This window comes from Terrapene carolina, unplaced genomic scaffold (assembly GCF_002925995.2).
Source record: "Terrapene carolina triunguis isolate 2854851 unplaced genomic scaffold, T_m_triunguis-2.0 Scaffold33911, whole genome shotgun sequence".
NCBI classification, from domain to species: domain Eukaryota; kingdom Metazoa; phylum Chordata; order Testudines; family Emydidae; genus Terrapene; species Terrapene triunguis.
In genome coordinates this window covers 10203007-10225744 of record NW_020698262.1, presented here as the reverse complement: position 1 = coordinate 10225744, position 22738 = coordinate 10203007, and the positions used below count along the sequence as shown (strand labels likewise).

The window sequence follows — 22738 nt, the reverse complement described above, 5'->3', positions numbered from 1 at the left end:
GTTGACCCGGGCGAGCTCCCGGGGGATGGAACGTTGACCCGGGCGAGCTCCCGGGGGGATGGAACGTTGACCTGGGAGAGGAGGCTCCAACGTCGAGACCCCCTTTGCGCCCCCGCGCAGTCTGATTTCTCGGAAAAGAAAGGACTTAGAAGAAAGCGCTCAATTCTGTCCTATTCCCATTGGCTAGCCGGAGGCTTTCCGCCGCTGCCCATTGGCTGCAAGCCCTGGCGGAGGCGGGATATCGCAGACCCTCCCCCTGCTTTTTAATAAATGCGAGGAAGGGGCGGGGGAGTGCCTACTTTCGCTTACCCTCTCTGGCCTGCGAGCGCTGTGCGCAGAGCGAGCCAGCTGCGCACATCTGGGTGAGCAGCGACCGGGGCGCAAGCCGATTCTGCAGACCACTGTCAGGTATTTGCATCTCACCCCTTCCTCCTCCGAGCAGAGCATTCTGCAGCTGGCAGGGTAGTTGGGCCGGGCAGAGCCCAGGTGGTGCGTCGTTAGCCCAAGGGCTTTGCTAAGCCTGGCCTCTTCTTTTTAAAACCATTAACTAACGTTTGCATTTGCAAATGTAACGTGGCCCGCTTTGGCATTGATTCGAGGAGCTTTTTATTTCTTTGCAACCTCAGCTTCCTTTTTGCAGGTGAGATTTGAACTTTGGAGGTGGCACGTTTCTGCCTCACGCTGGCCAGCGCTGGGCTCCCCCCTGCCTTATGCTCCTGCCTTTTGACCTAACTTTAAATGAAAGCATGGAGTTCGCTCCAGGCAGGAATCAGAAATGACCCTTAAGAATGTGGAGTGCAGCGCGTGTCCCAGGACTCTAACTGATTAAAAACAATCGCCTGCTGTGTTGACAAGAAATAAATCAATGATTCCTCAGTGATGCTATGGAGAGGGATAATTGCAGATATTTTCCATATATGTTCTTTTATATTTAAATAATGTAATCTGGACTACACCCGGGTGAAACACATTCAGACTGGTGTCTGGGAGAGCCTTTGCTAGTTTGCAAAGGCAAGGTAAAAGGTTTTGCCCATAGCCAGCGAACTAAAGTACAGGCTGGAGGAAAAGCAACATATGTAAACCTCTCTATTAACTTAAAACAAGACCCCAACAAAAATGACCCCCCCCCACCGTCCTGCATTAATGCCAGCAGTATTACCTCTTGAGCAGTTTCATGAAACAATGGAGAAGCTGGGAGCTTAGAAAGTTTTCTCCCTCTTCCAAAATTCCAAACTCCCACCTTAGGTCTCTGCTTAAAAAACAACAGTGCATTGGGCACAATACACACAAGCTGTGAGGGTAAGTGGTACTTTGAAACTGCTTTGAAGGGATGTGCAATGTCCTGTGACTGCCTAGTGACGGGCTCTGTCACTCGCTATGGGTCAAGGTGGTCAGGGACACAAGCCCATGCTCTGGGTGTCCCTAAACCTTTGACTGCCAGAAGCTGGCATTGGATGACGGGGGTTGGATCACTTGATAATTGCCCTGTTCTCTTTATTCCCTCTGGAGCATCTGGCACTGGCCACTGTCGGAAGACAGGATACTGGGCTAGGTGGACCGTTGTTCTGAACCAGTATGGCCAGGCTTATGTTCTTTTGAACCCTATCTTATTGTCTCCTGTTCCCTAAACAGTCCAATAAAGTCTTGTTCTAATTGTCCTATTACGAATCCCACCTGAGCACAAAATAGGAATAGGAACATTTAGGCTAGACACAGGTTATGGGGTCTATTCAGCACACCCTCTAATGAGACAGAACTCTGGACAGAATGAATAGTGAGCAAGCAGTGTGATGGAGCTTTGTTGTTATCTTTTGCCCCCAAACCATATTACTGAATGGAGCTGATCTCCTCTTATTTAAGCAATAGGTATGGTGGCCACTTTTTGGCTCTGGGGTAATAAAGACAGAGTAATATTAAAGGTTTGGGCTAAATATACAAAATGCAAAGTCATTCCTATGTCATGTGTGCGCTCAGTCTTTAACTAGCTCCATTGTCCCTACATTTTGTAAGGGATCACCAATCAGCATGTGGCTTGACATGCCACCAGCCTAGTTCTGTTAAACTCCATCTAACTGTTGCATCATGTAAACCCAAAATATCAGTCATTCAGGGTTTGCATGCTTTGCATGGTGTGGAAGCCAGGCCAATGTGTCCGGGATTCTGGACTAACATGAAGGACAGTATTTATGAACAATCGGATGAATTAGAGAAGAGTTGTTACCTTTAACTGTGTATTTCCCTGATGGTGTCGGTTAAGTTGGACAGTTAACATTAGTTTAATTAGGCCCAAAGTCATTTGGCCTGAGTTCAGCAATGGCCCCAAAATGCATCTTGTCAAGTTAGTGCCATTGGTCCCTGTTAAAAAGTTGCAAAAGACAATTTGAAGCATTAACAGTTTATTCTCAAATAGAAGAATTTGCCTAAATATCACTGACTAATTCAGAGACAGACGAGAAGTGTGTACATACGATCTTTTTGACTGTTTATATGGTTTGTCTTTAATGTTACTGTGGATCCTTTTTCAGAGGAATGAGCCAACAAATCATAATTTAGGTGGTCTTGGACTTTGCCGTGGATTTCCTGTTTAGGACCTGCTGCAGAAATGGAAATGGGAGAGGGGTGAAAAAATGCCATTTCTAAAAGAGGAAGAAACACTGAAAACTGATCAGTTGTTTGAGCCCTTGTGCTGCTATTTAGGCTGCTCCCATCTCTGGTGTGGAGGCCAGGGAGGAAAATGCTGGTAGTAGCATCCTGGGAATCTCTAAATCATGATCTGCAGCTCCCTTTGAAGAAGAAAATGGGATGCTAATTGGTGTCAGACAGGATAAAAACACCTTTCAACAACTGGAAGAAATGAGTGGTTGAAATCAGGAAGCAGGGTGGGTGGGGGAAGTTAGGCTAGGGCTTGGGATTATTTGCTTTACATATTTATTTGCAGCAATGAAGTCCCTGGGGCCTCCCACCACTGGGAGATGTTGCACAAAGTGATATCATCAAAAAGAACCAGCCAGCCAGTGCAAACATGGGTTTGGGTGATCCATTCCCTAACCCATCCTTCTGCAGTCTTAGGTCCTTTGAACTTCCTTTCTAACACTGGTTGGAATATTGTGGTTCCTTAGGTGTGCAGGTCCTTAGCATGCAGTTGTAGAATTAGGACCACTCTTCCATTGATATTGTCATGGCTCTGAATCTATTACCTGAATTTTTGCATGGTGTCCTGAGTGTGAGGATTTGGCCAATGGAATAATCGATCACTCAGAGGAACCTCTTGAGCTTGGTCCACAAAACCCAGTTGAAATCCATGTTTGGAATGTAGGTTTTCCATGCATAATGTGTGGACAGATTTTCCCTGGGATAGACCCACACAATCCCCATTGACTTCAGTTGTGGGCCACTATGGAACACAATTCTTGTTAAACTTAGTTGAGTATGTGCATACAGGTGCTTTTCAAATTGTGCCTGTTACCAGCATGCCAATGACCTGCTTGCTTAATTGTTTAAAAGAATACTTCCCCCCCCATTTTGTGGTGTGCAAAAACAGCTTTGGAAATTCAAATAATTTACATACCTATTCTCATGCAACAAAGACACTGATCCTGGATGACTTGCTCACATGAGTTATCTCATTGAAATCAATGGGGTTTATTGTCTGACTAAGGATTGGGCCCTAAAACAGCCAAACTGACTTACAGCCAAAATGGAATAAAATTACACTGAGGCAGAGAACGCTGTCTCTTTCAGCATGATGTATATTAAAACTGCTGAGCTATAACGAGAGGCCCAGTGATTAGGGGAAATTCTCAGGTTCTAACTATAGTGATGCTGAATGCACTATAATTAGATGGTTCTCTGAAATGCTAACTGCATTTTACTTTAGTTCATTAGTATATGTACTAATTAATGGCTCAGTCCTGCGTTCCTTGCTCAGCCCAGGTACCAGCGAGAGGTAATGGAGTCTATGTGCGGAGCAAGGATAGGGATATAGTAAGCCAAGAAATGCTAACCATTAGAGCATATCCACTTAGTAAATAGACTTCAGTGCAAACTCAATGGATTTCATTCTCCTCTCACACCAGTGAAGTGCAGGAATAATTCCACTAACATCTCTGGCGCTTCAGTGGTACAGCAGTGTTAGGCCCCATAGTCCCTAGTTCTGTATGCAATGAATACATCATGTAATTGATAAGATCTTCCGCTGGTGAAAGTAGACATGGCTCCATTTAAGTCAGTGGAATTGCATCAGCTTACATCAGCTCAGGTTCTTGCCCTCAGTGTAAAAGTCCGAGAGAAGAAATTGTAATAATCCAAGGGAACCAACTAATACAGTGTGTTTTTTGTTTCTTGTTACTCTGGCTAGACTGATTCAAATAAGGCTTGTTTTCAATAGTGCTCCTGAGAGTTTCAATCTGTTAATTGGATAGCTTTCATCATTTTTATTAGCCTGCTATTAGGCAGGCATCCAGCACAGTGTGAGGAATTTTTCACATCAAAAATAACATGGGGAAATAGTCTATAGCACTGAAATGTTGGCAAGACAAATGTTTAGTTAAGGGCTGAGCATCTTTCCAGCTATCGGGGGGGATTTCCAGCTGTTGTTCTTGTGACTGGCACCTGAATTACAGAGAAGATGATTTTGTACAATATAAAGCAGCATTTGTCAAGATCTGCTGCAACGTGCATATTATGTGAGGAAGCGTTTGTGAGCGGGGACAGAGGAGTTGGGGAGGAAAGCTCTAAGCTTCCTGTACCGCCTGCAATTTTCCAAGAGGGACAGTTCTATGAACGTATTGGACACGTCTGATTCACAGAGGCTCTGCCTAGAAATGTTCATTCTATGAAATGTCTGTTTATTCATTTCTTTGGATCCTCCCCTCCCCAATTTACAAACAGATGCATATGGGCCCTGCAGACTGCACTTCAAGCAACTTTAGGCCAGGTTCTGCTCTTGGCTCTTAAACATTCTCTCTCCACTGAAATCAGTGGAGTTACTGTGCATTTACACAAGTGTAACTGAAAGCAGAATTTGGTTCTTTACATCTAAATTGTGCTCTTTTCCTTATTTATTAGGTGTATTATGGTAGCACTTAGAAGCTCTGCCCTGGTCAAGGACCCCATTGTGCTCGGTGCTGTACAAACCCAGAACAAAAAGATAGTCTTTGCCCCAAAGAGCCTTGAAATCAAGTTTCAATCCACAGTGTGAATAGTGGGCAGCATGGTCTAGTGGTGAGAGCTGGGGAGTTCTTGGTTCTAGTCCTGACTGACACCCACCCCCATTGTGGCCTGGGGCAAATCACTTATCCCCTCTCTGTGCCTCGGTTTCTTTATTTGTAAAATGGGGATAATAATAGTGAGCGTTGAGATCCTTGAATGGCAGTTACTATATAAGTGCAAATTATTGCTATTAATAGTAATTTATAATGGGCTGTCTGTCACAGAGTATTGGAGGCATTTAATAGTTTTGGCGTTGGTTATCTGTACACAATAATTAGGACATTTTGATATCTCTGTATATTGTCTGTTAAGTGCTGACCATGTACAAGACATAGAAAATGAAGACAGCCCTGGCCAATGGTGCATAGTCTAACCCCCCTCCAATTGCTGCTGACTCCTGATGTCTGCGTACTGTACAGAAGAACTCCTTGAAGTGTGACACTTGATTTCTGTGTGTGACTGGCGGGAGGCATTTAACGGATCCTGTGAATTTCACTTTCAGGATGTGTGACAGGAATGGTGGGAGACGGCTCAGGCAGTGGCTGATTGAACAGATTGATAGTGGGATGTACCCAGGACTGATCTGGGAAAATGAAGAAAAAAGCATGTTCCGCATCCCGTGGAAACATGCTGGGAAACAGGATTACAACCAGGAGGTGGATGCTTCTATATTCAAGGTAGGAGAGACTGCTCATGCACCGTGACTTTCTCCTTCATTGCAAACATATTGGACACATCCCCTTCCTGCCTGAGCAGCACTGCCCTAGCTCTGATTCTCTAGGCTGCCAATTGCCTCTGGAGAGTTGCCGAGTGCCCTTGTCTCCCACTGACTTTGCAGGCAGCGCTCAGCCTGCTCCTATTTTTGGCAGTATAACAGATTTCCATCCTGACATGATTTTTTTTTCCCAGTGAGAATTGCCTAGAGCTGCAATCCTCCTTTAATTTAAAGTAATTTGGGCATTTATAATACATCGCCTACCTCTTCCTAAAGGTGCTGAGCCCCCACAGCTGTTGTTGATAGGGCTGCTCTAACATTTTTTTCATGGAAAATTGGTGTTTGCAAAGAACTGCCTCTGTATAGAGATGAAATTTAGTAGGCTAAATCTGGCTCAGACATACCGCCGGAGCCCTGTTGACTGCATTGAGGCTGCACAGGTGTAAGGTGCAGAATTTGACCCAGTGAGTTAGCGTCTCCAACTTTTCAGCTAAGATTTTGAATATGGAGTAGACTGGTGGTACTAACTGGTCTTTTTCTGGTTTTTATTATGAATAGTTGCTGTAGACATTTATTTATAAACAAAACTCAGCCCCTATCCTGCAAATGCTTATTCATGTGCACAGCTTTATTTGCTGCAAAATGTCCCATTGATTTCAGTCAAGTCTCTGCAGGATCAGGGCCTAAAGAACTATTTTTACACACCAAAGCTGCTCCAAAGGGATCACGCCTGCTAATTTAATACTGTTTTCCAAATCAATATGTGGACATTATATTGCGAGACACCATGTTGATAAGCTTTTTCAAATGTCCATAAATATGAATTTTCACTAGCCTGTAATAATAATAAAAATACCGAGCTCTTATATAGATCTTTCCATCAGGAGATCTCAAAGTGCTTTACAAAGGAGGTCAGTATCATTATCCCCATTGCACAGATGGGGAAACTGAGGCACAGAGCAGGGAAATGACTTGTCTAAGGTCACCCAGCAGCCAGTGGCCAAGCAGAGAATAGAAACCAGGTCTCCTGAGTCCCACTTCTGTGCTACAGTATATCAACTGGGCAACACTGCCTCCCCTGCAATGAAAATCATGCCAGCCTTGAGTGATAGCTTTTTAAAAGCACTTAATATCGTGGACGTGATTTCCAAGAATGAATGCACCATTGTGCATCTGTATGCAAAAGTAATTTAAATATTTATTGCTATGATACCTGAGCTGAGCAGAGTTGTGTTAATTGCAAATGTAGTTTTTGGAAATCAGACCTTCCATGGGCAAGAGTATTGAGCACACAGACGATTGTTTAGACTAGTTTAGAGCTGGGACACACCAACGAAAAGAAGAGAGTGCAAAGCTTAAGACTCTCCCCTCATCTCTCACTCACCTTCCCATCATGAAGAGGGTAATTACAAGGCTAATTTTGGACTGTGACAGATCGTGTAAGTCACAATTTGTGGAAAATTCTGGAAAGAAAAGAATTTCGTGTCAGGGAAATGGTGGCCCTGTACAGGCTATTTGCATGCAATAGTCTCCCCTCTCGGCTTGTTGTCAGATTTTGGGGCAAGAGGTTTTTTGTTGTGTTTTTTAAAAACTTGTTCGAAACATATTGCAGCTTCCTCTTTGCACTGGCGAGTCAGAGCTTACACTGATATTGTGGGCCAGATTCCCCTGTGCCTTGAGTGGTCATTTCCACCTGGACAAAGTGACTGTAAAACACTACTCCTGGGATGAATGGAGAACTGAGTGGGAAGCATTTTATGTGGGTTTAAATGATGACGACAGAAGCTGCAGTGCCCCGGAGAATCAGGCACTTTGTGAGTCAGCGTGAAGGATAGTACAGTACGGTAGTTAGGGCCCTGACCTAGGAGATGAGTGTGACAGTGTACCCCATAAGGCTTTATGGGGAGGGGGTGCTTATAAATGTATGTATGACATAACTGGAATATGTTTGGTGCTGCCTGTGCCAGGTAACATATCTCCGTAAAGGTTATAGTCTACTATATCTATTCATCCTATTTGTACATATATATATCATTTTCTACTTGAGGTTAAGAATATGGTCTGTATGCTTGCTTGATTTCTAAGTAAGCTTTGGGAGGCATTTGGTCAGCTTCTTTAGGAAGGAATTCGCCAGGTTAAGTACCTGATCAGGAAACACTTGGGGAACAATGCATCTTGGAATGCTCCAATCCACATAAGAAGTCTTCCTGGAGACATGCAAGATACCATGTGGACAATGGCTTCAGCCTGTAAAGACTGAGTCATGCAGGGACATGTGACTTGCCCAGGTGACGCCAGAACTCCATCTTGGAGCTGGACTTTGCATAGGAGGGAGGAGGGGGGTCTCCTCCCACAAGAGAGAGTCTATTTAACCCTGGGGGAGACCCCTCCATTTGGTCTTCAGCTGGCTAAAGAAGGAGCCTCTCCACCCCCCCAGGATGCTTGAAGGAAACTGAAACAAAAGACAGTAACTACAGGGGTTGGGAGAGATTGCTGGACCCAGGCTAAAGGGAGATTAGCCTGTAAAAGGGAGCATTGTGGAACTGGTGAGGAACTTATCTGTATTTAGTTTGATTAGGCATAGATTTGTGCATTTTATTTTATTTTGCTTGTGACTTACTTTGTTCTGTCTGTTACTACTTTGAACCACTTAAATCCTACTGTCTGTATTTAATAAAATCACTTTTTATTTAGTAATTTACTCAGAGTATGTATTAATACCTGGGGGAGCAAACAACTGTGCATATCTCTCTATCAGTGTTATAGAGGGTGAACAATTTATGAGTTTGCCCTGCATAAGCTTTATGCAGGGTAAAACGGATTTATCTGGGTTTAGACCCCATTGGGAGTTGGGCATCTGAGTGCTAAAGACAAGCACACTCCTGTGAGCTGTTTTTGGGTAAACTTGCAGTTTTGGGACAAGTGATTCAGACCCTGGGTCTGTGTTGAAGTGGACTGGAGTGTCTAATTCAGCAAGACGGGGTGCTGGAGTCCTGAGCTGGCAGGGAAAACAGAAGCAGGGGTAGTCTTGGCACATCGGGTGGCAGCTCCCAAGGGGGTTTCTGTGATCCAGCCCGTCACAATGAGGCTTCAGTTCCCACCTCTGATGTACTTGCTCAAGGTTATCCAAGAAGTGTATCTCTGCCCCTCAGTTTCCCATCGGTGAGAATGGGATAACAGCCCTTCTCTGCCGAATAGCAGTGTTGTAACTGAAGATAAATCCAGTGACGATTGTGAGGAGCTCAGACACTGCAGTGACAGTGGCCAGGCAAGTACCTCGGCATGGTGGTTAGATCTGCGGTGGAAGTCACTAGGAGTTTCCCTGAGTGACGACATCAGGAAATGGCCTTGAGGAACAAATGTGAGATTTGGCCCTGAAGTTATAAACTGGGCTTCTGATTTTAGCCTTTAACCAATCAAAAGACAATGAAATTGGCGTTTAGCCAATAAACACCAGAAATGGTTACTTGGATCTAAGGGTTTGTCTACACAGAGCTGCAATACGGACTATGGGGCTGTGGTTTCTAAAGTGCTCTAACGTGCTGTGCATTAATTGGTCTGTGTAGACCCTGCTGGTGCTCACTAAAGACTCCCTAGTGCGCTTTAATGTGGTGCTGTTTGAAATGGTACTACATTAAAGCACCACTCGGGAATATTACCAAGAGATTACTCATTGCTGCATACACAGAGAGAGCCCCAAATCACCTGATTTTTTTGCCATCTGCATAAAAGTTCAAAAATTGCTAAAAGTAAACCCTGAAAAATGAAATTAATAAACTCCGTAAAACAGAGCTCTAATTGTAAAGCTGGTTCTTCAGTTCTGTGGCACTTTTCTCTTTTGTTTTAGGCTTGGGCAGTTTTCAAAGGGAAATTTAAAGAAGGTGACAAAGCCGAGCCAGCCACTTGGAAAACGAGGCTACGCTGTGCTCTGAACAAGAGCCCGGACTTCGAGGAGGTGACGGACAGGTCCCAGCTGGACATCTCGGAGCCGTACAAAGTGTACAGGATCGTCCCAGAGGAAGAGCAGAAATGTAAGTGTCCTGATAAACTAAGTGACTTGTTCCATAGCCACTTACCTCCTGAGCATTGAACGTCTGAGGGATTTATAGGAGAAGAGAGATTGTGTCTGCTTATTAAAGCAAAGGGAAAAACAGAAGTGGACTTACGCCAGCTTTGACGTGCATTCAGCTGCATTTCCTGGGCCACATCCCACCTCCAAGTGATTCCACTGGGTCAGGCTGTACCCCGTAGATCAGTGCCCGGAGAGCTGCCGTGGTCATGAGATGGGTGGGTGGTGTGTGTGTGTGTGGGGGGAGTCAGCCACCTCCATGGCTCTGTCCCACTCTTCCCTAGAGCTGTGGGCAGGGATCCATGGCTGGGGAGGGGCAGGCAGAGGGCAGATATGGGAAATCAAGGGATTGGGGGAGGAGAGGCCAGGGGGTCATGCATTCGTTCTTCTTCAAAGCCACCTGGGGAAAGTTAATGTAGTTTTAAACTGCCTTCACTTTACTGTAGCCACATGGACGGTGGAACCTTTTCAGGGAGGATTCTGGGGTTGCCTCTTAGCAAGGAAGGGCCTGGCAGGAGGCAGTGTGCTGGGGAGAGGGACAAGGGCCCCAAGGCCACTGCAGATGCACAGGACCCTCATGTGGAGAGCCACTGGAAGTCCATGCCATCAAGACTATTTTTCTTTCTTCCTGGGGGGAGAAGAGCAAACACTCCTCCACCCCCGCTGGAAGGATCTGGGGAAAACTCCACCCTCCTCCCCACGGCCTCATCCCACAGCTGTTTGAGTAGGAGAGGCTATTCCCGCCGAGTAAAAAACCAAACAGAGCGTGCTGTCTGTGACATTAGCTGACAATACTCTATGGCAGTCTGACTCAGAAGGTCTGATCCTGTTCTCACTTACACCAGCATAAACCTAGAGTGACTCCATTAAGTCAATGGAGTTCTTTCAGGGTACGTGTGGGCGAGATCAGAATCAGCCCCGAAGTCTGTCCTGGTGAAGGTTTTAGTTGTGGTTTTGGCCTTACATTCCGTCCTGATGCCCCCCTCTAACCTAAAGGTACATCTGCTTTAATCTGTACAGATGCTGAGGAAATAGAATAACTCCCTCGCATTGCCCAACAGTAAAAGCAGCGATTATAGTAACCAGGGTTCAGCAGAGAACATTTGTTGCTGTGATGTCCGGTCTGGTGTTAGCTGTGCAAAGTTTATTTTTATTTGTGGTTTTGTTTGTGCCTTTTTTTTTTTTTTTTAAAGCATGCAAAATCTGGTTGTCAGGAAGTCTACCTTTAGCATTTTGGTCTCTGTCAACTTCATTCACGCAGAAGGCTTTATATTTCTGTACACTTGGTATAAGCATTATGCAAATCGCATTACATTTCCCCCTCAACAATGTAGAGCTGTGCTTTGGCAGGGGAAAAAAGTCTCCAATGAAGGTTAAATTGTTCCCAGCCGCAGCAGAACTGTGGCTGTTTTCTGGATTTAATCTTATTCACACCCATGCAATCCGCTGGGCTCAATCCTGCAGTCCTTGCTCTGGCAAAACTACCATTGATTTCACTGGGAATGGAAAGGACTACAGCTGCAGGGCCAATGGGGTTGCACAGTTGTAAAGCGACAGGTTGGCTCTAAACTGGTACATTGTCCAGTGAATTCCCCATACATGGCAGTGAGGGGTAAGATCCCATGAAGGATTCTAGGTTTTTTTATTTTACAATGGTAAACGTTTCCCCAAAGCAAGTCACCCCATCCCATGGCCTTCTCTTGCATGCTTTACGGTCTGGTTCCTTGTTAGATCACTGCATGTGGTATGATGCGTTGAGCATTGAATTGTTGTATTTCTTTCCAGGCAAAGCGGGTATTGCTAATGGAGGCAGCTTGAATGAAGCCACTGACATGGACTGCAGTCCTTCTGCAATAGATGACCTAATAAAAGAGGTAACTAACTGCTATAGCAAAGCAATCTCTCTTTGGTTGGAAGGGCTAGATGGTAAAGTTTCTCCATGAAATTGTTTATTGCATTTTTCTAATGATAGGACCATACGGCCCGGGGAACTAGATTTTGATATCACTGATGCAAGAAGAACAAATCTGCATGTTTTACAAACACGTTAGTTACATTCATTCATGTAACACCATGCGCAGACCTGTGGCAGTTGCTCGTCATATCAATGCATCTCACGTTTGCATACAGTTCAATAAGAGTTTCACTAGAGGGTCAGACTTTTGCAGCTCTTGTCTCCCTTCATTGTGATGCAAAATTGTTGGGGTAAATTCTGCTCTCAGCGTGCCCATGAAATCCAAGGCCCACTCCTTCTAACCAGTCACAAAGCCGAAGAGTTCACCTATGTCACAGTATCCCTGCTGCCCTAGTAGGTTTGTTTTTACTATTCCTGTTCAGGGGCCGGTGAGCAATTTAGATAACGACTTCTTTTCCATACGATATTGATTGCCTGAAACTGCAAAACTGCTTAACCTCGGTTTTGTTGCCTGGATGATCTAATGGCTTTTCTGTCTTCCTCAGTCCCCCGCTGTAGACGAATACCTTGGTATAATAAAGAGAAGCCCTTCCCCACCTCAGGAGAATTGTAGAAACCCTCCAATACCAGACTGGTGGATGCAGCAACCTAGCCCTGGTAAGACACTAACAACATATCCAGGACTTATAGAACAGAGTGTCTAGTTTGACTGAGTAATCCCTCGAGGACACAACCAGGATAGCAAAGACTAATTTTGGTGATCTCTGAATAGCTGCCTCTATATTTGGTGCTTGTGGAGGATTTTTATGTTTGAGGAACAAGTTTATTAAGAATGCCTAAAATACCATCATACCTCGAATTTAAATCTTACTGTAAGTACAGGAAAAGCAATCTTTGCAATGGCCTGTGTCATGACCGTCGATGCTTGGTAGTTGCTCAGGGGGTTACGTCTGACTCTGCAGACAGTCAGAAGCCCCAGATCTAAAGTATAAGGTTCATTTCGTGATCACATTGGCAGTGAGATTGTAGTCCGTGCTCTGGCAAAGCTCCCATTGATTCCACTGGGAATGGTAAGGACGACAGCTGCAGGACCAATGGGGTTAAAGCGACAGGTTGGCTCTAAGTGGTACATTGTCAAGTGAATTCCCCGTACATGGCAGCTCTGTTCTGGATCCCATGTTGGGAATCCCCGTTCTGTCGCTGCTCCCCTGGCTGGGGAAGTGGAACCCCTGATGTGGGCAAGGCTCCTTGCAGGGTTTTCTTCTCTCATGAAATCGTGGAGGGATCAGGACGATATGGAGAGGAAGAATTTAGGGGTGGAGAGGAAACCGCACTGGGGCAAAATGAGCGGGTGGCCGGGTCGTTGGATTTTACCAGAGATCCCGGTGCTTGTGTCAAAACTTGGCACACAAATATAACTTTATTTCTTCTCCCGCAGCATCTATGCCCCTGATGAATGGGTACTCCAGCTATGAACCGCTGCATTCAGGTACTGGAAATCCCACTTCCTTGCTCAGTTACGTACTCTGCCCTCAGTCGGTGTGGTGTAAGCTGCCTCTCATGTGGCACTCCCAGGCGGGGCCTGGCTTTGCTGCCATTGTGGCCCTGTTCATGCACACTCAGAGAAAATAATCATTAAAAATGGCAGAGCCACCGAAAATGGCAGCTTAGGGCTTAATTGCTCAGAAACGATCTGACTTCATAAGCCGCTGTTCCATTCTCAGCACCCAGGCAAAGGAATTAAAACTTCTAAGTGGTAGCAGAGATGCATGCGCCAGGGAGGAGGCCAGATCCTGCCCAATAAGATGATGCCTTTGCACTGCTCCAACAACACGTAAAGTTGGCTTAAAGAGCCAGCTGGGGATTCCCTGGGCGTAGGGAAATCCCCAAGTGGCATGAAGCTACCATAGCCCCGGCTCTGTGCCAGTCCTTCCAGCCCTCCCCAGGTGTTGAAGATATGCCAAAAGCTGGAGGGACTGTGGCCAGAGCGCTCCCTGCTTCAGTGATCTGGCCAGCACAGCAGCTCATAGGTGCCACCTTGAGGCTAGTCTGACTCGTGCTGAGGACCAAACCAGCCCCTGGGTGCCACCAGCATTGGGGAAGAGGAGTGTAAGGGTGACATTAAGCCTCCTTTGCTCTCCCTACCAGCCACAGCGAGAACTGGGCTTGGCACAGCTGAGGACTGGGCTCTTGGTTGCAAATCCACTAGGCAGGTTGCTTACCCACGGCAAATCTGCTCTGCATCGGTACAGGCATTGGTTTGGAGACCTAGCAGGTTCTTTAGATGACAGACAGTAGCGCGAACGAAAGGGCAAGTTTCAGCAGAGGTGGCAGATGCAAACACATAGGGCAATATAGTTAGCTAACAAGGGACAAAGTCTGAGACACCTTAAGGGCAAAGAGTTCGTTGGAGGAAGGATCCCAGGCCCACAGGGGATGCCCCCCTGCACACCTTCATGGCAGCATAAAATGGCTGTCCTGGTCTCCGACTCCTTTACATTTGCTTCACTAAAGGCAGGAGCAGCGCAGTCCACTTGGATGAAGGCTGTTCCAGGATGATTGTTCCCTGGATAATGAAATCTGGAGTGGGTGGGGAGTTTCCAAGGGGCAGTTTATAAACCCGTTACCCCCGTGGCTGAGCACTTACCTGAGTCACGCTGTTGGCTTCAGTGGGGCTGCTCATGGAGTGAGGAAATATTCAAGGTGAGGAAGGGTGTTAGAATCTGCTCCGGGGCAGCTACTGTGCGAAGTATGCAGCCACCTGCTCCTCCAGTTCCCAGTGAAAAGGTAGAAGGATCCTGGTGCGTGCAATCGGTGCCCACCACGCTGACATGTGTAATCACGTTTGCACACTGTTCTGCTGGCATGTTCTACCGAAATCTAACCAAGGGGTAACTGGTAAAACTAGATAGGTCAGGCTTATCAGCTGCAGATAGACATGTGGGACTCTGGAGGATTGGGAAGGTAAAAGGTTGCTTGCTACAGAGCATGCTGAATTCAGAAAAACTGTGCTGAAAATCAGTGTCCCCAGTGGGAAGTCTGAGAGGGTCAGGGAGGAAACGACTGGAGTTCTTCCTCACAGGAGTAGTCCCATTAAAGACAATGCTTGCTGAGTGAGGTCTGCTCATGCGTGCCGGGGTTATAGGAGCAGCCACTGAATAGCCTACTGATTCTGGCCCCCGAGAGCTGTGATGCTGACACTTTGCGTTCCCTGCTGTCGAGCTAGGCACAGAGCATTTCAAGGGCATCAGCGCTTAAGTGGAGCTTTGCTGTCGTGTGCAATGGGATGGTTATTCCTGCAGCCCTGGGTGAAGCAGCGGCGGGGGTTACCTGCGTCCTCTAATGGGCTGTGTGCGGGTGTGTCTCCCTGCAGCGTACTCGCAGATGGTGATCAGTTTCTATTACGGAGGGAAGCTGGTTGGCCACACTACTACCTCTTACCACGAAGGCTGCCGAATTTCCCTGAGCCACGCCCCCGCCCACTGTGACAAGCTCTACGGCCCGGAGAGCCTGGAGCACGTGCAGTTCCCTTCCGCCGACGCCATCCTGAATGACCGCCAGAAGCACGTCACCAAGAAGCTCTTCGGGCACCTGGAACGAGGGGTGCTACTGCACAGCAACAAGCAGGGTATCTTCATCAAGAGGCTGTGCCAGGGGAGAGTCTTCTGGAGTGGAAACAACGTGCTGTACAGGGACCGGCCCAACAAGCTGGACCGGGATGAGGTGGTCAAAATATTCGACACCAACCAGTTTGTCCGAGGTTGGTGAAACATTCCCACCTCTCTGGATCCACCCTCTTCATTACAGCTGATTTTTCTGCCCCCCCCTCCCCGCTATTGTCCTCTGCGCACTGACACACGGATAGAGCCATGGTGCTGTAGGATGGGGTCTACATCTTCCTGTACTGATAGGGGTCAGATCCTCAGCTGGTGTAAATCGGCTCCAGTGAAGGGCTGTTGTTTTTAAGGCGCTTACGATGGGAACAGGAGACCATGTGTCTTGAGTTCTTGGCAATCTTTAGCATATCTTTAGCAATCCTTATCGCACCCACGTAAGGTGGGGCGGCGGGGAATGGAGCCACAGAGACACTAAGTGACTCGCCCAAGGTCACACAAGAAATCCGTGGCAGAGCAGGGAATTCCACCCAGGTTTCTTAAGTCCCGTAGTAGTGGCCTAACCACTCGACCATCCTTTCTATGCCTGAAGTCAAAGAACCTATGCTGATTTATGCCAGCTCAGGATCTGGCCCAGAATGTATAGACCTCAGCCCCAAAGTGCTCACGTAGTCTATATGTCCTTGCCAACACTTATAAAAATAAACACAGCAGTATCCCTTCCACCAGACGCTGTGGCTTATCTCTTGTGAGCAGTGGTGTTTGGAGATATTGTATAAAAACCCCACTGCAGTGTTTTACATCAAGCGAGGGCACAATTGATAGGTTACAAAAAAAAAAAAAATCTAAAGCACAAAATAACATTCCTAAAGGCACTGTATGTGATACTGAATCTGTGTTAATACGTATTAATGCAGGGCCCAATTCTTTCTCCTCAGGGTACAAGGAATGTCTATGGACTTCCCTGAGGTGGGAAGATAGGACTTTTAGTCATTCTTCCTTTTTTAGTCCTCCCCTGAAAGCACTAGATCAGCAGTTCTCAACCAGGGGTCTAGGGCCCCCTGGGGGCCACAAACGGGGTTCGCCAGGCAGGGCTGGCATTAGGCTCCATGGGGCCCAGGATAGAAAGCCCAAGCTGAGCCAGAGGCCCGGCGTGTGGACATGAAGCCAAAGCCTGAGCAACTTAGCTTTACAGGGCACCCAGGGGTGTGGGGTCCTGGGCAGTTGCCCTGCTTGTTACCCCTTAAGGCCAGCCTGGGCTTTTATATACAGAAAAACACTTGTGGCACAATTGGGCTGTGGAGTTTTTATAGCATGGGGGGGGGGGGGGGGGGGGGGGGCTCAGAAAGAAAAAGGTTGAGGACCTCTGCTCTACATCAAATCAATCTTCTCCCCAGAGAGGGGAGAAGTTGCAGCTCCATCAGTCTCCTGAGGGGGTCGCTGTAGAGGGATGGGATGTGCTCGTTGCCAGACTCAGAGAGGCAGAGGGCTCTGCACCCAGGAGCTTGACTCTTCTTAGTCTAAATGACTACAGAAGCAGTACAGCCGGCGCACGGGACTGGCCAGGCGCCCCTGCTATTGAATAAGAGATTATCTTAGTCTGCATCTCAGCACAGTGTCACTTATACAGCTCTTTAACGAGGATTTCCTGCATTGGGATTTTTAACCCCCCCCCTCTAATTTTCTCTCTCCATAAAAGCTAAATACCTTTTGCTGAGTGTGCATGCAGTGCTGCCAGCAGGTGTTTGTGTGGGTTTGTATACAACACTTGCTGCCAAGGTGTGTGTACGCAATTCTCCCTGCAGGTGAATAAGCCACCTGCTGCAGCTGCGTGTGCTAATGTCTCACTGAAGTTAGTTGGTTTCCATCCCTTCCAACCATCTGTTTTTCTCCTCTTAGAGCTGCAACAGTTCTACAGCAGCCAAGGCCGTTTCCCGGAGAGCAAAGTCCTGCTGTGCTTTGGCGAAGAGTTTCCAGACACAGTCCCTTTACGCTGTAAATTAATCCTGGTACAGGTAAGGCACATTCATGAGAAACAGCCATTGCTTGAGCTGCCCCTTTGTTCTCCTACAACTCAGAAATGCATCCCCAAGACTACCTGGTTTCTGTCTCTCAACATTCAGAGCCAGATGTTTCCAAACTCAGAAGCACAGGGCTGCATGCAATTTGCGTGCCTAACTTCAGGGACGGATTAACGTAGGGGCTTTAGGGGCTGCAGCCCCGGGCTAAGGGGGGCCCCAGTGCAGCAGGGCTCAGGCAGGGTGCCTGCATGCCATGGCCCCACACCACTCCTGGAAGCGGCCGGCTGGTCTCTGCGTGCCCCTGGCAGGGGTGGAGGCAGCTCCACACGCTGTCCCTGCTGCAGCATCGTCTTCGTAGTGTGTGGCACTTGTGGGCGTGGGCAGTGCACGGAGACACGCTGTCCCTCTCCCCCGAGGGGCACGCAGAGATGTGCTTGCAGCTGGCTGCTTCCAGGAGCAGCATGGGGCCAGAGCCTACACCTTGCATCCCCTTCTGCACCCCAACCCCCTGCCCCAGGTCAGAATCCCCTCCTGCACCAAACTCCCTCCCAGAGCTCGCACTCCCCTCCTGCACCCAAACTCCCTCCCAGAAGGAAACTAATATAACAGCTGTTCTAAGGTAAGAGGTAGGCTATTTTGAATTAACTTAACTATATTCTACATCTTTTAAGACTGAAATGTAACCACAGAACAACTTCATTAATTAAAAGGCAAGTTTAGTATAGCATTAATAGCCTCGATGCCATAATTGTGATCATTTTGTTTTAAATTGGAAAAAGACTTAGATTCTGTGGGGCCCCTGTATTCAATAGCCCTGGGCCCACAGGAGAGTTAATCTAGCCCTGCCTAACTTGTTTACATATGTGCATCAATTGCATGTGTAAAACAGGTATTTGCTTGCACAAAACATCAGTTAGGCATCCAGGCTGCCAGTTAATTTTCTTAATTTGCACACACAAATCCCCAAATGGCCCATGTCATCACATTGATTAAATGAGCAAATTAAGCACAAAACTGCACACAGACTGTCGGTTTAAAAATCTGGTCCTAAATTAGGAAGAAATGTATTTTCCCCCCTTCCCCTCTCTGTTTTCCCCCCCCCTGTGCTTTGCATAGTCATTTGCTAAATACTTTAACTATATACTGTGCTCCTCAGCCTGGTGGTGACCTTTTTCTGGCCTCCCACTCCTGCCTTCTGGCAACTGTCCAATAAATCACTGCAACTGGTTGTGCTGTTACCAGCAGGATTAGGACTTCATGCAGAGAAGCAAGCGTAAGGGGTGAATGAACTTGAGAGTAATGGATAGTTTGCATGTAAAATCTTACAGTACAAAGGATATGGAAGAAGTGAATGGGAAAAACTCTGGTGGTAAATTAGAAACCAATAGGAAAATGAGTTTATTACACCCAGAATGGCTTTGTTCAAAGACGATAAAAAAAATTCAGGACCACCGAGTCTTTAAGTTAGACATCTTTGCTTTCTTTTGTTGATGACATCCTAATATATTCACCATGTTATTTATGTATATTACAGCACCGCCTAAAATCTCCAGTCAACATAAGCCACAGAGCAGGCAGGGCCAACCTGGGTCACGGCCCGACCAGTTTTTGGCTGGGCCAAACCTGAGCGGTGTTCTGACCCTATGTGCCAGTTCGCAACACCACTCACTCAAATTTGGCCCAGTCATCCATCTGTCATGAGGGAGGGACTGCCAGGCCAAACCCGAGTGGTGCTGTGATCCCATGCACCACTCACTCAAAATTGGAAAGGATGGGGGCACATTGTCAGGCTGCTGGTGAGGGGAAGGAAAGCAGAGGGCTAGGTAGGGTGTGGAAATCTGCACCCTCTCACATTTTCAAATGGATCTCCGCAACCCCTTCCAATTGAGATTAGAGCTCTATTGTGCAAGGCACTGTGTATATAGAAAGACGTTCCCTGTCCTGAAGAATGTACAATTTAACTAGACAAAAGAGGGACAAATAAGAGTTAGTGACTTGCCCAAAGCCCCATAGGAACTGAATCCGAGACCAGTTGCCTTAAGCACAAGACCATCCTTCCCCTCTTTTCCCAATTTCTCTCTTGAAGGAGGTTTTCCCTTTTAGACCGTTCTCTTCCTTGTGGTATCTGATGTACTGTATTGACAGTAGCTTGTGTACCCCCACTAGAGTGTTCAGTGAAGTCTGGGTGATGGTGGTTATGGTGAGTTGGAGGAAGATGTATGTCGTAAGTGTTCTCATCTTATTTAAACATCTTGGTGGTCTTTCCTTCTACCGTAGGTTGAGCAGCTGTGGGTTAGACAGTTGGTGGAAGAGGCAGGAAAGGTCTACAGCAGCGGCCCGATGCTTCCGGTAGCTGATGAGACCCAGCATGACCAAATATTCAGGATCTTCCAAGATATCTGCGGGACACACCAAAGACCTGTGTTTAGAGAAAATCAACAGATCACTGTCTGAGTGCTTTTTAAAATAAATAATGGCGGGGTTAATTTAGCCCTGGTTGGTCCCAGCACTGTTTGAATTCCCCCGTGGAAAACATTCTGATTTAGAATCTAGATGCCCATGGCTGTTCTTTGTTGTTGTTTTAAAACAAACTCAGCAATTAAAATTTTCATTTGTGAGCAAAGGAACTAGACCAGAACGGTGAATTCTGCCTACATTTTATTCATATGGATGGCTTTTGTACCATTCTTTGTCTTCATCTAGTGCCAACAGCAAGTGGATGAGGAAAGTTTCTTGAGTGTTGTGGGAGAGTGACTAGAAAGATCAGTAATGCTACTATAGTATATTGAAGCTGTCACAGAACAGCTCTTCTTAGTGTCTGTGACCCATCTGGCAGTCAGAAAACTTAGGAGCAGATCCTGAGCTCAGTTGTAGTCAATGAAGCTATGATGACCTACAGCAGCTGAGGATCTGCCGCTGCAGTTTCATCCTCTTTTCCAAAAACCTCAATTTGGGAAGAACTGAAGCTTGTGAAAGATTTTTAAATGCTCAGACATACTGGAATGTCACTAGGGATCAGGTCGTCCCACTGACTTCCAAACCGAGTTTGCAGTACCACTGATGGTTAAAGACAATGGAAACTTTTTTAGAGTAAATATCCTTTTACTTCCAAAGGACCCGCTCCTGAAGTAACTTCTTGATTGCCTTTATGGCTGAGGGTTTTTTTGTATATTGAAGTATTTTGCAATTTGGAAATAAATCCCAAAATTATTTGTAAATATTGAATGTAGGAAATGATCATTTTAATTGTCTTAGCCAAAGAGATACGAGTTTTTATATATGTAAATGCAAAATAAGTTTGTAGTAAAATGTTCATGTTTAGTTGGCTTTAGTCTCAAAAATGCATGTGCCCAACCTCCAATGTGTGTGCAAGTTGTGTGCCTGCTACAGTATGTGTGTGCATGTCCTGACTAACACCCATCATCATGCTTTCTATGCATGCGCAACTAGGGAATGGGAATTTTTAAGAAACGGGGTCGTGTGCCTTACAACTGAAAGCCCAAAGCCAGTACTGCGTGTCTCTCTCTCTCTCTCTGCTAGGCTAAGTATTTATTTTATGCCTCTTTTTAAATGGTTTTGTAATTTGTATCTTGCAAATAAAGTGCTCTATTTTGTATCTTTTTATATCCATTCTTCTTTAATGTCCTAATGACTGGCACCAATGGGGTGTCACTAGGAGCCAGTTTCCCTTCCAAGGGGCAGTGTGCTGACTTGCATTCTTTTGGGGTTAATCATGGGGAGGGATTTACTATCCTGGCCTGCCAAGTTGATGCTCTAAAGCCCACCGTTCTAAGGAACTGACCCTGTGAGCTGGGCCCTTGCAGCTCCCACAGAATTGATTTTGGCCCCACTTTCTCCTCTCAGCCCCAGCGTGTGAGAGGAGAAATCAGTTTCCGCTTGCAGTTCCTTAGTCACTAAGCCTATACTTATTGGCAGGGATTCTAGTTTAAGGACCAAACAATTTAAAGTCAGCCTCTGAGTTTTGCCATTGATTTGTACACACACATTTTTATTAATGTGCAAAAGTCAATTATTATTCTCTCTTATTTGTGCTGCTGTCATGCCTAAGAGCCCTAGCCATGGCCCAGGATGCTACTGCGCTAGGCGCTGTACAAACACGGAGCAAAACCAGTGTGCAAGTATTTGCGAAGAACTGTGGCTTTCTGCAGGGGTAGAATAGTTAGTGTCGATTCCGGGGATGGGACCTGAGGCCTGTCACAGTTGAGGGCAACTTTATCTGTATTCTCCCTTTATGGTCCAATAAGGGCACTCAGCTCAGGCTTCTGGCTCCCCTGCCATTGCCTCTCTTAGGTGGAGACGTGTCTATTCCCCTTCTGACCAGAGTAGTTCCAGGATGCACAGTTTCCTGACTATCGTGTGAGATCCCCAGCGAAGGCCAGGCTGCTTAAGCAGATTTTTTGCCTTCTCTTCAGAGGCTAATAACCGAGTAATTGCCAACCGTGGTAAGTTACCACACAGCTCTTTCTAAGCAAGCATGTTTTATTCTTAAAGTGACAGCAATACAGAGAAAACATTAAAAACAATAAAAGAACCTACAGGCATGCTAATAAGCCTACCAGAGATCAAAACCCACTCCAGCATGAGCTCTGGCAGGATGATTAACCCGACAAAGGGGTCTCTTCTCCGATCACAGGTTCAGAACAGCCTCCCTTTAGAGCCAGCACACATGACAAATGTAGTCCATCCGTTGTACAGTTCAGGGGGATTTGATCTGCAGTTTTCAGGAGCAGGTAATAAGTAGACAAGGAGGCTTTCTCCTCAGGACTTAGTTTCAAAAGGCCTCCCAAATACTGCCTAGGATCAGGGCTGGCTCCAGGCACCAGCTTGTCAAGCAGGTGCTTGGGGCAGTCGCTCCGGAGAGGGGCGGCACGTCCAGCTATTCGGCGGACGGTCCCTCACTCCGCCTAGGAGCGAAGGACCTCCCGCCGAATTGCCGCCACAGATCGCGATCGTGGCTTTTTTTTTTTTTTTTTTTTGGGCTGCTTGGGGCGGCCAAACCCCTGGAGCCGGCCCTGCCTAGGATACCCACTTCACACGTATTGTCCCAAACAGTTCTACCATTTCCCCAAGGTTTGTAGGAGTCACGGCTCCTAGAAAAATTACATACAATCCTAAACTAACCCATACACAGCTGCATTTTTAATATAATAGACCCCCCCCAAAAGGTCTTAC

General features: G+C 46.6%; 1 protein-coding gene across 1 annotated transcript; it reads left to right on the top strand.

The window, feature by feature from the left end:
- Positions 1-5714: 5714 nt before the first annotated feature.
- On the top strand, positions 5715-21074 carry LOC113409619 (interferon regulatory factor 8-like). Its single transcript, XM_029914248.1, has 8 exons — positions 5715-5888; positions 9774-9957; positions 11781-11869; positions 12456-12567; positions 13349-13399; positions 15284-15670; positions 17424-17539; positions 19823-21074. The coding sequence occupies exons 1-8, from the start codon at positions 5715-5717 to the stop codon at positions 19997-19999; spliced, it is 1290 nt and encodes a 429-aa protein (XP_029770108.1). The 3' UTR covers positions 20000-21074.
- The last annotated feature ends 1664 nt before the right edge of the window (positions 21075-22738 follow it).

Bases quoted from the DNA above. Each gene is read 5' to 3' on its own strand.
- LOC113409619 (XM_029914248.1), top strand. From the start codon at position 5,715: ATGTGTGACAGGAATGGTGGGAGACGGCTCAGGCAGTGGCTGATTGAA. The intron at 5,889-9,773 runs GTAGGAGAGACT...CTTTTGTTTTAG, and splicing joins TGGATGCTTCTATATTCAAG to GCTTGGGCAGTTTTCAAAGG. The intron at 13,400-15,283 runs GTACTGGAAATC...GTCTCCCTGCAG, and splicing joins CTATGAACCGCTGCATTCAG to CGTACTCGCAGATGGTGATC.